General features: G+C 39.3%; 1 protein-coding gene across 2 annotated transcripts in view; it reads left to right on the top strand.

The window, feature by feature from the left end:
- The first annotated feature begins 1,146 nt into the window (after positions 1-1,146).
- pla2r1 (phospholipase A2 receptor 1) overlaps positions 1,147-16,076 on the top strand; it is a 34,750-nt gene continuing 19,820 nt past the window's right edge. The window contains exons 1-16 of one of the 2 annotated variants that reach the window (XM_042492985.2): positions 1,147-1,475; positions 3,530-3,910; positions 4,074-4,247; positions 5,587-5,751; positions 6,018-6,131; positions 7,006-7,155; positions 7,453-7,647; positions 7,749-7,912; positions 9,278-9,388; positions 11,852-11,964; positions 12,051-12,220; positions 12,326-12,534; positions 13,464-13,609; positions 14,791-14,875; positions 14,963-15,098; positions 15,190-15,225. In XM_042492985.2, the coding sequence (XP_042348919.2) occupies positions 1,328-1,475; positions 3,530-3,910; positions 4,074-4,247; positions 5,587-5,751; positions 6,018-6,131; positions 7,006-7,155; positions 7,453-7,647; positions 7,749-7,912; positions 9,278-9,388; positions 11,852-11,964; positions 12,051-12,220; positions 12,326-12,534; positions 13,464-13,609; positions 14,791-14,875; positions 14,963-15,098; positions 15,190-15,225 (2,497 nt within the window). In that variant the 5' untranslated portion in view covers positions 1,147-1,327. Of the gene's footprint in view, positions 1,476-3,529; positions 3,911-4,073; positions 4,248-5,586; positions 5,752-6,017; positions 6,132-7,005; positions 7,156-7,452; positions 7,648-7,748; positions 7,913-9,277; positions 9,389-11,851; positions 11,965-12,050; positions 12,221-12,325; positions 12,535-13,463; positions 13,610-14,790; positions 14,876-14,962; positions 15,099-15,189; positions 15,226-16,076 lie in introns of those variants that run through there. The other variant, XM_088076382.1, reaches the window with a different exon arrangement.

Genomic DNA, 16,076 nt, shown 5'->3' with positions numbered 1-16,076 from the left:
TTGTTGTGGCCCTGTCTTGTAAAAGGGATCTGTGTTAAAATGTAGTTCTATTTTACTTTACCTTAAATTGTGCCCATGTGGAGAATTTTCCTTAATAAAGTTCTGTTTTATCAAATGACCTAAAGAAAACCTGGGGTTTTAGCATCCTAAGAGTACCGATCACAGCTGACATCTGTAGTGTGCTGTGTGCACTGATGGGACCTTTGAGGCAACAGTCTCTTTAAAAAAGGTTGTATGAAGTCTTCTGTGGCTTTGAAGAAGCTTTCCAAAGTCTGAAAAGATTACCCTGGCATTGTCAGGATCATCACAGATTGAGCTATAAAGTTCCCAATTTGGGAACTACACAAGTTGTAGGCTATGCATTTAGAGTGAGGAGTGGTTAATGAAAGATGCTATTGTTGACTTGCATTGTGTGAGACTGTACGATCCAGTGTTTTTGGAGCTTGATCAGCTTCGGGATTGTGTGAGGATATCTAAGCCTCTGCTGCTTTCCAATTTATTTATGTAGATGAGGAAGCTGCAATCTGATTTTTTTTTTTACCTTTAGTACAAGTAGTAGAATCACAGTGAGGCAATATTCTGTCACAAGTAAAAGTCCTTCATTCAAAATTTTACTCCATAAAAGTACAAAACTGTAAAATAGTTTGTAGCAGTCAATAAAAAAATCTATCTATGTTTATTTATTTGTTTACTATTTATTGCATCATGTTTGTTAAGTGTAAAAGTTTTATGCAGGTCAGGCTAAATGTTGCCATTTACCTTATGTCATCAAAAAATCAAACCCCACTTACACAGTGGTTTTCTTTTCTCTTTTTTCTTGTTTTCTGTAGCAATCAATCAATTCTATCTCATATAGTGATAGGGGAGCTAGTTTGTGTGCAAAATCTGTCAGTGGGGGCCATCATAAAATTGTGCACTGGAGCCCGTCAAAACTATCTTACGCCACTGATTCAATCACCTTAAAAAGTGCAGTCTATCTATCTATCTATCTGTCTAGATATCAATCTATCTATCTATCTAATTATCTGTCTGTCTATGTTTCTGTATTTGTGTATTGTTTATTGGAGCCCGTTTGTTCGGTGTAAATAAAGTTTTATGGCTCGGGCCCAGTGAAAACAGGCGGCAGGAATGCAGCTTCAGTCCGGAGAGCAGCAGCAGCTCCTCCGTCAGACGTGACGTCGCTGGTCCCCCACTGAAAAACTCCTCTCGGCACAAACTTTTCCATGAAGGCAGAAAAACACAACGAGCCCCCAAATACTCCTCTCTGTGACCGGGAGCCTCGGCATGTGCGGACATTTGCACTTCAACTCCGCATCCCGCCGTCGAAATGTTAATGCAGTCGCGTCGTTTTGTGGACTCGGGGGCTGCTGTTGTGGCGGCTGTTTGTGTGGCTGTGTTGTTGGCGAAAAGCTGCCTGTGTGTCACCGAGGAGGACGATGAAGTGCTGGAGAAAAACCAGCTTATGGAGTTTTACAGTAAGTTCAATCATCTGGCTCCAGCTGCTGCTCGGTGGTCCTTTTTTTTTTTTTTAAAAAAAATAATGTTAATGAGCTTCTGCAAAGTAAGCTCACACTGCACCCTGTGCTTTTAACACGGTAGATAATTATATAACTATACAGAGAAGTGTATGAGGGAGTAGAGAATGCAACATGTCATTGTGCTGATCTTACCGTGATTGAAATTTAACTTTTACTTTAATTCCGTAGTTTCCTGAGGACCCCAAACTAACTTTGAGTCCCCTTGTTGAGCCCCACTGCTGCAGCCTGGCTCATGTTACCAACAGTCATGTTTATTATCTGTGAAAAAAAAGTACTGAAGACAAGCATGTACTTTCCTTGTTGTCTGTCCCCAAGGTGAATTCTTAAAAGCAAACATAAATTAAATCAGAAAAAGTACAAATGTAGATGTTTACCATGCAGCTCAGAATAAACAGCAGCCCGTTTAACTGTTTGCAGCAGAGCTGATCAGTTGACCTCAGTCAGTCAGTTAGTGGAGTGATAATCAATGAAAATCAATCAGTTTATCAATGAATAACGTCATGCATTCACTGATTGCAGCTTCTGTTATGTGTGGATATGCTCATTATCTGTTTTCTATCACTGCATGTTGAATTAGACTCAGTAAATGGCCCATATTCTTTGGTTGTCATCATTTTTGTCTGTTCACTGTTATTGTAAATTGAAAACTTTTGGGTTCTGGAAATTTGGTGGACAAAGGAGGCGATTTCAATCTCAGTGCTGAGAAATTGTGAGATATCGTATATGCTAAAAATTAAATAACTGATTAATCTTTTAAATAATTAAAAGATTATTTCAATATGATAATAAATGTTTTTTGCATTCCTACAGCAGCTCACCATAATCATGAACTCATTTTGTCCACATCAGTTGTAAACACTCTCTTCTCCCCCTCAAATACTGTAGGCTTTAGTAGCATCTAGCAGTGAGGTTGTAGCCAACTTTAATTTGTACCGTGTGCAAAGTGTGTAGGAGAACTGCAGTGGTCAATGTGAAAAAATGAATGGCTGGATTTAGAGCCAGTGTTTGATTTGTCTGGTCTGGGCTACTTCAGAGCAAGATGGCAGCCTGTGTTGCAGAGAACCCGCTCCGTATGTAAATGACTCATTGTAAGGTTACCGAAACACGACAGTTGTTATTTTTATTTAAAAAAAAATACTTCAAACATAGTTATGAATATTATATACAATCACTGCCAATAGATGCCCCTAAATCCCACACACTGGTTGTTGTGTGAAGTTTAGTCCACTCAAATATAAACACAGAGGACACTGAAAATACGCCTCTAATACACACTTTCGTTATTCCTCTCCAGTGTGCAGTAGTGACACGAAGGGACAGATTATTCTTCCTTTTCATCAGTGACATTTGTATATATTCAGTGTAAATCCTCTGTTTTGTTATTGTATCCAGTTACATAAAGATGTTTATTGGTTTTGGAAGACAAAAAGTTTTGCATCCCACTGTGGTGGTCCGCTGTCATACGATATGTGACCTTTTCACCACAGGATAACAAGTTGAGTAAGACTTAATGCAGTACTCAATAAATGTATACATTGCTTTATTCTTCAATATTTATTTAAATGGTGACAGAGACATCTCATTGATTAATAAATCTTTATCAGGCAAACTATAACTCACTTTTTTCTAATAACTCATGTGAGGCTTCGGGAATAATTCAAGTTTTAATAACTAAATCTTGCTGCCAAAATTAAACTATTCAGTTATATAGCATATGATGAGAAACAACAGGACAAACACAGTATCTCAGTTTTGACCTTGTGCCAAATAACCATGAAAGTAGCAGAGGTATTTTACTTTTATTTTGGTCAAATTAAAGACATTTCCACCATAAATCAATGCAGAAAATGAGCAAGTGGTTCAGTTTATTTAATGTTTGTGGCTAAAAACTTCTCATCAGTTGCTCTCTTCCTCCTCTGTGTCTCTCACCCTTCTTCTCTCCACACCTCCTCCTTTCCTCTCCTCCTTGTGTCTCATCCCTCTCTTTCTAGAAAAAGGTCTGTTTATCCTGGAGAGTGAGCCACTGAAACGCTGCATCACGGTCGATCGCTCTAACCTGGTGCTGGAGGACTGCGGGCGGCCCACGCGCCGCATGCTGTGGAAGTGGGTCTCCCGTCATCGCCTCTTTAATCTGGGCACCAGCATGTGCTTGGGCCTAAACATCTCTGACACAACGCAGCCTCTTGGCACGTTCGAGTGTGACATGGCCCTCCCCGTGCTGTGGTGGCGCTGCAATGGAAACATGCTTTACGGAGCTTCCCAGTGGAAGGTGGCTGTGGCTGGACGTCTGGTAGTGGTAAAGAAAAACTCCTATCATGAGTGGAAAAGGTACAACACCCCCCGAGAGGGGCCCTGCTCGTATCCATACGAAGGTAAACACCTGACATATCTCCTTCATGTTTCATGACTTATTTTCGTCTCTTTGTTGACAGTTGACACACTTACGCAACATAAAACAGTCATCTTAGTGTCTGTCTGACTTGTCTGCACATGTCGTTGTCATTTAAAATCATACGTGACACTTTTTATTTGCAGATACGCACACATTGTTGGGAAATGCGCATGGGATGCCCTGCGCTTTGCCCTTTAAATACAACAACAAATGGTACTCTGAGTGCACGACTGAAGGCCGCGAGGACCATCTTCAGTGGTGTGCTACCTCCACTCGCTACGATGAGGCCGAAAGATGGGGCTTCTGTCCCGTGCCAGGTAAACACAGACACACCAAAGCAAGAAAGGAGTATAAAGACTATACAGTCTGTAGTTTGTGGACACCTCCAGTTTTAACATCGTAATACACAAAGCCAGGCCCATAATGAAATGACTGTTTGGTGGGAACTGACATGCACAGAGCTGAAACTGAGCTCATCCAACATCTTTTGGATGAACTGGAAGTCAAACTGTGAGTCAGACCTCATCACCCAACTTGAGTGCTCAACTACAATACTCCTCCCTTGACTGAGTGACAGGAAATCCCTGCAGCCATGATCCAAAATCTTGTAGAAACAAAGCCTGTCCAGAAGACTGGAGGTTGTTTTAGCAAGATATTCATTTCCATGCTTTTGAACGGGAATGTTCAAGGATCACGTAAGGGTGTAGTGTCTGGGTGTCCACTTATGTTTTGCAGTGTTATGTGTAAATAAAAAATACATTTGTCATTGAAACATGTTTAAATAAAACTCATGTTTTAGATGGCAGTGTTTAAGATGGATACCATATACTGTGATCGCAACATTGATGTAATTAAAAGAAAACCTACTTATTCCTGATGTCATTATGACCTCAGAAAGATGTTGGACAGATGTTAGATTTTGGTAGGAAGGAAAATTGGGTTTACAATGTTTTAAATGTCTAACTAGGTTTTAGTCTCCATATCTTCCAACTGTTATTCTAAATCAGCATTACACTGGCATGAAATGTTTGTAAGACATTGGATTTTGGCTACACGCAGAGCTTAAAACCAACAAATATCAATGTCATCAGTCGTCAGTATTTTACATCAAGTTGTCATTGGCGTGATTAGACGTCCTGACACTGACTTCCTGATGTCACTAACTAAATTGAACCAAATATCAGTGTCAAGTCAAGTCAAGTCAGTTTTATTTATAGAGCCCATTATCACAAAACATGGTTTGCCTCAGAGGGCTTTACAGTGTACAGTGTGTGTCTAACAAACCATTAAAACTAGATATAATAGAAACCACAAAACAACAAGCAAACTAACTAACAAAAAAACAGCAATAGCAGCAGTCACAACCAGATCTGGTTAGTATTCAATTATTGTCTATATTTGTTACTCCCATACTTATTACTCTTAGCTTGCAGGTATACTGCTATTGAGTAGCAGCCCCTTACAAATACCTTTTAACACATGTAGTAGTCTCACCAATGGCAACATTAACTTTTCATACCAGGCTGAAATATCAGGGTGCTCCTTGTCTAACCATTTTTATAGTATTATGACAAAAAATTAAAAAAAAAAATGCACTTGTACCTGTGTTTCTTCTCAGATCTCTGCTGCAGTTTTAATTTGTGGCTTTCTGTACAGATTCCAGCTGTGAGCGTTTCTGGGAGTCAAACCAGGAGCTGCGTGCGTGTTACCAGTTCAACCTGTACACCATCCTGACCTGGAGTCAGGCGATGTCAACCTGCCAGGCTCAGGGAGGAAATCTGCTCAGCATCACCAGCCTGGCAGAGCACAGGTACATCAGAGGTAGGCATCTGGTAAAAAACGCATACAGGGACCTGTCAGCCGCTGAATAAAACATCCAACATTATATCCACGAACGCTACACTAGAACTACACTAGACCATACAGGCTCTTGCAGGTTTTGTTCAGTCATTCTATATTTATTTTATCAATATCTGCTCTCCTGATTATTTTTTATCCCACAGTGACGTGAGAGAACAGCTGATATTATTCCATGGAAATCAGATAAGATTTGTTGATGACATTCTTGTGTTTGTATCTTTTGGTAGATCGACTGGCAAGCGTCGGAGCGATGGTGTGGATCGGGCTGAACCACCTGAAGGATGGACGGGGGTGGCAGTGGTCTGATGGAGCACCTCTGTCACTGGTCAATTTCACCACAGGTACTGTTTATTTGTTTACAAAATCAGAATCTGGTTTGTAGTCAAGGTTTTTGCATACAAAAAATTAGCTTTGGTGTGTTGGTGCTTAACATAAAATGGGAAGAGAAAATGAAATGCAAAATAAAAGCATAAAAAGTATTGCAAAAATCAAGATATGAAATATATAAATATGAATAAATATGAAATATGTACAATATGTTATAATTAAAATAAAAGAACTGTCCAGTTTTTAAGAAGTAGCCGTTTGTGAAGAGCATCTTGCCTGTTGTCCGTGTGGCAAAATGAAAAATTCACGGGAAGGCTGTTCAGTTGTTGCTTACATTGAGGATCCAGCCCCCATCTAAAATGTTTAATTGTGAATGAGTGCATTGTGTCTCATTTTATTTTTATGCAAGAAAAATTCCCATTGGGGTTATGATTTGAGTCTCAATTTTAGTAAAAATGTTCATTTTTACTAAAAAAAAAAAAAAAAAAAAAAAAAGAATATGTGATTTATGTTGGGGTCTGCACCATACAAGCATGTTCCCTTAAATCTCTAATATCATTTCTAGGGCGGGCAACTCTGTAGCACCACAACGCTTCATTTATAATTGCTTGTTGTGACTAATTTTAACTTTATCTAAAAGTTGCACTTCCTGTGGTTTTGATATTGTACTTAGCCATATGACAATGTATATCATTTTTCAGTTAATTTCTGTAGCCCTACATTAGGGTTTAATGACGTAATTGTTAAACTGCACAATAATCAGTTTTTTCAGAAACAGTAACAATTGTTTGGGGCTTTTCGGGGAGGATACTAAACGATGATGAAGCAAGAGGAAGAAAACACCTGAGTTAGTAAAAAACATTAGTCCTGTCACTGTGTTCCCATCAGCTCTGCCTGCCAGCCCGCTGCAGGACAACGGACAGTGCGGCGTGTACAGCTCAGCCCATGAGGGTCACTGGCAGAGTCTTTCCTGTGAGTCCGCTCTGCCTTACATCTGCAAGAAGACGCCTAACGACACCCGGAGAGCCGAGCCACTGGGTGAGAGCATGCGCACACACAAACAAATGAATGTAGACCGCTTTCCTGTACCTTCAGAGGTGTCCTAGACTATAGCAGGGATGAATTATGAGTCAAAGTGCTAGACGCTCTTTTAGCTCTTTGTTGCTCTTGGCTTCAGCAGCTGCGCCGCACCTGGGGAGCGAACTTCTGACCTTTCTCTCTATTGAGCTGTTGGTGGCTAGACCAAAACAATGTCTGCTGTGAGTTTATGTTATTCTGGTCTGTCCCATTCTGATTTCTCCTCCTCTGCTCTCCCGATTCTTCTCCCTTGTACAGAGAACTGGCAGTATATCCACACAGAGTGTGCTAATGGCTGGTGGCCTCATAATGGTTTCTGCTACCAGCTGCTGTCTGAGGCAGAAGCAGGAAGCTGGCAGGAGTCGTCCCGGGCCTGTGGCTCTCAGGGCGCAAACCTCACCAGCATCCAATCCCTGTCTGAGGTGGAACTGCTGCTCAACCTCATGGCTAACTGTAAGCATCATCATATTAAGTTCTCTATGTTATAGACACTTTGGAGAAACACCAGGGGATACTGAATAGTATTTGTTTGTATGCATCCTCATGTGTTGCAGACTCTGGGGACAGTATGGAGGTGTGGATCGGTCTTTGGAAACCCGAATCGTCACCGACTGTAGAGTGGTCTGATGGCTCACCAGTAACTCTGACGCTCTGGCACCAGTATCACCCCCCTCACAACCTGACGGATGCAACACTCTGTGTCAAAGCAGACAGGAAGGTGGGAAACTCTGCGTTGGTCTTTTATGTAGAAACCCTCTTGAAGCTCAGTTAACAAGTGAGTGTAGCTCCTTAAAGATACAGTTGGTAACTTTTATTAAAAAAATCCTTGTGTCATATTTGCTAAACTGTTGTTATGTTCTGAAAGAAGTTCATGAGACAGATAATCTATGAAAACAAAATGTTTCTCCCCCTCATTGTGCTTTTTATGGACTGTGGAATTCAACCAATCAGCTGCGTTAAAGAGTTCAAATAGCCAGAAGAGAATGATTTTTTTTCACTGATTATCTGTTTATTTAGTGCTGTGTGGATATGTTGACTGTTTCAACTTATGTGAAAAAAAAGTTATTTATTTATTAAAGTTACCAACTGTAGCTTTAGTTGTTTGGTCTTTATGTCCATCACAATTTTCAGGAGCCTCAGGTGATATCTTCAAATATCTCGTTTTGTCTGACTAGCAGTTCAAAACCCAATGAAATTCAATTAACTGTAATTTAAGACAAATAAGTGGGGCGGCAGAAGCTCATTCTGCAGGGACTTGGCTTGTGAGCCAGAGGGTTCATGTCCCTGTACGAACCAAACACTGATTGTAGCTGGAGAGGTGCCAGTTCACCGAGTACTGAACCCCCAACTAGTCCTGTTTGTGTGTGTGTCTGTATTTCGGGCCTGTGTGTGCAATGTTTTAGGATTATATTTCCACTTAAGGGGGAAAATAAGGAAATGCTTTCTTTCTGTCTTTTTATAGCTCTCATTTGAATAGCTGGAACCATCAAATCCCTTTTAATCAAATGGTGATTAACTATTTATTAAAATAGTTGCCAATTCAGTTGCTTTCAATTAACTGATTAACCCTTTGATATCTCAGAAAATTGGCTTGTTTTCTTTCAAAAACACAGGATGGGGGCAATGAGAAACTTAACAAGAAATGGCTCAAAATTAGTGAGAAATTAGTAAAAACTTTGAAGAAAATGACCTGAAAAAAACAATATCAACAAAATTATCTCAAGAAAGTGCAAAAGAAAATTTAATACATTTTTTTTCCTTAACCACAGTTTAAATATATAATTAAGAGAATTGTTAATATGTTTTTCTCGCATTTTTTGCTTATATCTAATAATTCCCCCCAGCTAATTTTCAGATCATTTCCTTTTATCATCTTTTACTTTTGTTTTGCAGGACATTTCTTGCCAAGTTGCTGACTATGTTTTTCCCGTGTATTTGAAAGAATTCAAACCAATTTTCTCAGGTTTCAGAGGTTAAAATGCGAGTAAAGGGTGTCTGAATGCAGCACAAGAAAACTGATGTTTGTCCAGGTGTTAAAGGGTTAATCATGTAATCGTGTCAGCTCAAATCACTTCTTTCACAGGAGGGTAACTGGCTGTTAGTGTCATGTGATGAGCGACTGCCCGCTGTATGTAGGAGAGAAAGCCAGAATCCTGTTCATCAGCCTGAACCCTGGGATGAAGGTTGTCCTGAGGTACAAACATGAACACACACACACACACACACACACACACACACACACACACACACACACACACACACACACACACACACACACACATCCAGGTCAACATGTACTCAATGGTTTATGACAGACAGGGAAACCCTGCCAGGCAGTAACACTGTTCTGTATAGTAGCTCGACCTTTGACCGAACTCTGCAGTAGAATGGGATCAAATTACAAATATTACATGATTACACAACACTTAATCTTTTTAAATGCTCTCTAATAGGACTTTACTCATAATGTGGCTCAGCTCTATTATTAGAAACATGCAAAAGTCACATCAGAGTTCCTGTGGATCCCTAAAAAGTCTTAAAAGGCTTTGAATACATTTATCTTAAAATAAGGCCTTAACTGGCATTAAAAAGTCAATCTTTCAAAATAATGGGTATCTTAAAAATATAAATTTATGTAATTTAATTTGATTTAATTTATGAAATTCCTTTTGAATTAACATCACCAAAGTCATGTGTTATGTTACAATAAATATTTAAAAAGTAAGATAAAATTCCCCCTTATCTTAAGTAATTGGTATCAGTAAATGTTTTGTTTTTTTGTTCCATCAAAACTTACTACTGTGAAATTGGTCCTAAATTTCAACTCAAATCTTAAATCCCACTTGCCTTAAGTTGTAGGAACCCTGATCTACCAGCACGAGATGTCTGGTTTCACATTGTTCCATAAGGATCAACTCCGTTTTGGAAAAAGAAGTGCTGATGTCTCCAAAAAAGCAAGATATATGTAATTAGATTATTTTCCATAAAAATCTGATCTGTTGATTTGATAAAATTTAAACATTTTAGTTCTTTCACCACATTCTGTATTAAAAAAAAAAAAAAAAAGAGAGATCTACTTCCGATAGCATTTGAAGTTACGTGTGCTTACGTTTGTCAGGCAGATTTTGTGCTGTGCAGTGATACAATAGCTCCATACAGATCGGGACGTGCACCAGGCGGAGCCACACGCCCGCATCAGTTCAACTTTTGAGCAAGTTGCCCCCTCAGAAGCACAATGAGCTGATTCACTGGACTGCTGACGTATTGTCTGGCATTCATGTTGCTCCCTGAATCTGTTTACAAGAATATCAGACTCCTGAGTCATTGGGCAACTTCATGCCCTGGATCATGAGGCCGGGAATGGCCCTGAAAGCAGAACATAACATCAGTAGATCCAACAGTCTTTTGTGATTCCCGCTGGGGTTTTAGCAAACAGAAGTATATTCTCCACTTTAGTGTCTTTGTTGTCTGCTCTTCTAAATGTTTACTGTTGTGTTTTTTGTTGATAAAATGACTCAAGACTCTCTAGATATAAAGAAAGCTTGTCTCTTTGTAAATGTTTGTATAGGTGTCTGGACCCTATGTATATGGAGGATGGGGGGTTGATGGGTTATTGGGGTGAAGAGGGGGGGGCAAATTGACACCAGTTGTCAAAACAACCCCACCACTCCACCAAACACGCACACGCACACACACACACACATACACACACACACACACACACACACATAGATAAGCGCCACTCCAGATTAGGACTGGGTAGTTTTGAAGGTTTTCAACAGTTGTACCAAAATGATACATGAGTTTTGTCACTGGAAACTTTTAAAATACATTCACTTGAGAAATATGAACATGTATTTCTATCAGTGGTGTGGCTCTATGGATGATAGTATTTGACGGTCTGTTGGTCCACCATTTTGGTCCAGACTGAAATATCTCACCAACTAATTGTCCTATTGCTGTGACATCGTGTGTCATATTTTGAGCAAAAATATTTTCTTAAAAAAAACTAAAAAATCACTCAAGTCTTTGTCTTCTTTGTGTATCGAGCATTGTAATTGGCTGTCTAACACTATGATGTCACCACTAGAATAAGAAATTTCTCTCTCTGTCGCAGCTACACATAAAATTGATATAAAACCGATGCGGAAAAATTGAATCAAACGTTTTCTAAAAATCAGATCGTTGCAGTCGAGTCCTCGGCTGTTTTTAAATTATTTGGATTCTTCATCATATGTCTGATTTTATTTTATTTCAAAACCTCTATTAATGTACTTTACTTGATAATGTTTTAACCCTCCTTGCCAGGAACAGCATTGGCTTGGTGTTATGTTTTTGGGTTGTCCGTCCATCTGTTTGTCCCATTCTTGTGAAAATGATATCTCAAGAACACCTTGAGGGAATTTCAACAATTTTAGCACAAACGTCCACTTGGACTGAAGGATTAAATGATTAGAATAATGTGGTCAGAGGTCTTTGTGACCTCACAAAACATGTTTTACGCCAAAACTCAAGAATTCGTACGTTTGACTGGTTTATTGAGGCCTACAACCTCGGGCCAGTCATTCTACTTTTTATGCAATATAGAAAAAGCTGCAGCTTGAAATGAAACAAATGCAGTTTGATTTGTTGATTTTGTTATTTTTTGACACTGCAGGGCTGGAAGCGACATGGCCACTCCTGCTACACTGTGACTAGCCACGAGCAGAACTTTGAGGATGCACTGATGGGATATTACTGCAAGGCTCCTCTCCTCACAATGGAAAGCAGGTGGCTTATTAAGCAAATGATTTACTGTGTTTTATTCATGGAAACAATGAAGCCTCTTTCACCTCTCCTCTCCCTCGTGGCGGCAGGTTTGAGCAGGCGTTTGTCAACAGTTTGCTGAGCGAGAGCGGAGCCAACAGCAGCCGGTATTACTGGATCGGCATTGTGGACGAGGAGAAGAGGGGAGAGTACGGCTGGCTTCCTCACAATGGTTCCTCAGTGCCTCTCACCTTCACAAACTGGAACAAACACCAGCCAGGTGAGTTTTATGTTTTCTTATTATGAAAAAGTATATTGTAATTGTGTTTAATTGGGGATTTGGTTAATGTGAATCTACCTTCTCCTTTCCTTTTTCTTTCCTCAGTCAGTGCAGGTGGATGTGTTGTTTTGTCGGGTGGCCCGGCTTTGGGTCACTGGGAGGTGAAAGACTGCAAATCCCATAAGGCCTTTTCAGTGTGCAAGCAGAGCGTCAGCAGCTACCATGAGGTCCAGCTGCCGGAGCACCACATTGATGCCTTCGCCCCCTGTCCTCCAGGGTGGGAATCACACTCTGGACTGCTCCACTGTTTTAAGGTCAGATCACCCTCTTGTTTTCTCGTTGCTCCTCTCACTTCTTTGTCCCAATTCATGTTTTTGAGTCATCGTTTCATCTTTCTCTTCTGTCCTTATCGCTCCTCTTTAATCCAGATGCATCAGCTTGTAAGAGGGGAAACTTTTCATACGTCAGGCATGAGCCAAGAAATCACATGTGGCCCTAAAAACACTTAATGTAAAACTGGATTTTAAGGGCTTTACACACAATGACAGACAAACTTAATCGCATTTACACCTATAGGGAATTTATGTTTTTTATGTCCCCAAAGGTGAAAACTTTTTAAATAAGTTTTAAACAAAAAGTTTCCCATTTCAGTCATTTTTATTGCAGGAAAGTGTATTCTGTTAACTGAAAAAGCAATTGATTTTTATTATTCTAGAAGGCTACCAAAGGTTTAATTTTTATTTGCAGTATTAATAAATTATATAGTAAACAAAAAAATCTATATTTGGTGCCAGTGTATCAATACAATATTGTCACTTAAAATATCAAATTATGCTGTATTGATTTTACCCCTGTCAAGAAGTGAAACATACCCCTCACATTTTCCCAGAGCCCATGTTGATGCCTGCTACAAAAATAAACTGCACAAAAAATAATCATTTGACTTTAGAAGAGTTTAAAGAAAAATGGACATGGTAAGGTTCACCAGAAATGCATAGCAATGCTATAATGTAATGTTATTCTTTTGTCTGCCCCCTGTATACATAATATTATATGCTGGATTTGAAATTCTGACACATTATGCTCTTACCTGCCTCAATGAATAAAGAACCATTTTTGAAATCACTGAAAAATACACACGGAATATAAAAATATACAGAAGAGTAACACAAAAACTGTTTGATGCATCTAAATCCTTACTGACGTTGTTTGTTGTAGCTGACAGTGAGTGTTTCTCTCCCAGGTGTTCCACAATGAGAAAGTCCTGATGAAACGTTCCTGGGTGGAAGCAGACTTCTTCTGCCAGGCCCTTGGGGCTCAGCTGGCCAGTTTCCACCACTATGAGGAGCAGGTGTTTGTTAAGCAGCTCCTCAGTACCATGTTTGAAGGGTTGGTACAGCCCTCTGGGCCTCATCAGTGCAGGAATGTTTTGGGAACTGATAAATGTATCAGTTTAGGTGTTTTTATTTCATGTGCGTAGAGCAGCGGGTACACAATTTAATTACAGGCTCCTGAGGATGAAATGTGGTTTGGGGGAGTTTTATAATGTGTCTACAGATGATTACTTTTCTACAGGATGCCTCCAGTGAAAGAAACCACAATAAGTCGTGTAACCAAGTAATGAATTTTAAAATATCAAGTTCCTGAATTGCAGTGTTTGGGCGATATGAAGATGTAAACAGTCAGATGAGAAATTTGTAAAGTGATTGGTCATTTTAGTCATATCTTAGGATGTTATTGCTAATAATAACGCTAAAAGTTTATTTGTGTTACACATTTGAAAATCTGTGTTAAAAGGTGTTTTACGTACAACAAATAATAAAATCAGATCATACAGGAGTTAAATCAATTAACGCAAAAACATAAGATAAAAATCTAGGATGTGCAGCTCATAAAACATGACACGTCAAACATCGAATCGGTTTTAAGACATGACTCAAAACAAGATCATGATTTAGTTAGCCTGAGCTCCTCAGGTAGATCATACCAGAGTTAAGCTGCCCTGATAGCAAAGGCACAAACACCTCGAGGGTTAAATCTACACGCACAGCAGATTCTTTCCATATTTTGTAGCAGTTGGAGCCTGTTAAGCCATTTCTGGTTTACACATTTTAAAAGACCATTGCTGTAGTCTAGTCAATAAGAGACAAAGGCACATGCAACAACCTCTGCAGCTTTACAACTTTAAACTTACTGTTTCGTGATTTTTTTTTTCAGATGATTAAAACAGTCTTGCTGATATGATTTTTTGAAATGGAGGTTGGGATAAAAAATACACCTAAGGTTTTGTTTGAGTTGCTGCCAAGATATAGTTAATTCTGTGCATGCATGTTTTGTGGGCCAGTGACAAGATTTTTTTTTTTTCACAATTTAATTGGAATTTAATTGAAGAAATTTAGCATACAACCACTTTATCACATGTGTTTTACATCTAACCAGAGAGGATAGTTTTGGTAAGCTTATTGGGAAGAAAAAGTTGCCAACATTGCTGACAAAAATTTTGTTTAAAACACTTGATCAGATGAACTTAAGTTGCAGTGTGTTTTTGTTGTTCTGCTCCTCTTTTTTAGAACAGAAGGTCGCTGGTTCTGGGTAGGTTTAAATAAGAGAGACCCTGAACATCTCGGAGCGTGGGAGTGGTCTGATAGTTCTCCTGTAAGTACGCTCACATGCCGTGTTTTTACACTCAGAAATATTAGTATAAATGCATGATGGTTTTGTTGTGTGTATGTTGTGGTGCAGGTGGTGACCTCCTTTATAGAGGATAAAAACGAGGAGGACGACAGGAGGGACTGTGCTGTGTACAGCGACCTGACCAATGTTCTCACGCCGCAGCCCTGTGACGCCAAACACGAGTGGATCTGTAAGCTGGCCAGAGGTAAACGTCCTCGTAGGACCACTCTCCACACAGACATACTGCACCCATATCAGTGCTGCATTACTTTATCAGACTCTGATTTATGTTGCAGGTGATAAACTGAGGAAACCCTACTGGTACACTGAGCGTAAGTGCAATTTTAATTTACTTTTTTATTGCTTCTGGCATACAAAAGCATTAATTGACACTGATTTTGAAAATATTGTTTATGTCTCTACAATTATATGATTCAAAGCAAGCTAGATAAAATATGGCATGGCAGGGTAAACAAGGCTACAAATGACTGCACTCAAAAGGCTTAGTTTGCAGTAATTACTCCACAGCATTCTTTCAGGAATTATTTAATTACAGGCTGACAGGTTTAGCATTTGGAAGAAAATGCTGACTGACCATTGAATCCACAATGAGAATGAAACCCTGAGTCTCAATGAGATTACCTGTATAAATAAAGGTAAAATAAATAAAAATAGAACCCAAAGCAAAACTAAACTAATTACAGTCAATCATACCAGTATTATAAATATTTTATTTAAGTTTTTTTTCCATTGAGAAAAGAAAAAATCATTGAGGTGGCAGAAAAAGGAACATTATTCACCTCCTCCCATTACTCCCCACACATGTAGGCGAGAGAGGGAGAAAAAGAGCAGTGTGCTCTGTTAAGTATGTTTCTGTGGTCGTCCTTTGATAAAATTATATTACATTATGAGAAGTACATGAAGACAAATATTCAGCTGAAAGTTAAAGTCAGTGAGGTGTCATGAGGGTCTTTGCAGAGCTGTGGTATAATCAAGGAAGGGTTGCCAAATCTGTTTAAATCTCCCTGCTTTCCCTGACATCTCATATCGAATTTTCTCCATGTATAAAGTATTAGAGAACTCCGTAAGCCAGGTTTCAAAACAGGGGGATATCTCTTTGTTCCAGACTTTGAGGATAACTTTCTTTGAGATGAGCTTATTGTAAAGACTTGACACCGTTTAG

Source organism: Plectropomus leopardus, chromosome 1 (genome assembly GCF_026936395.1).
Source record: "Plectropomus leopardus strain MGB_pleo_1.0 chromosome 1, ASM2693639v1, whole genome shotgun sequence".
Taxonomy (NCBI): Eukaryota; Metazoa; Chordata; class Actinopteri; order Perciformes; family Serranidae; genus Plectropomus; species Plectropomus leopardus.
This window is presented reverse-complemented; position numbering and strand designations above follow the sequence as displayed.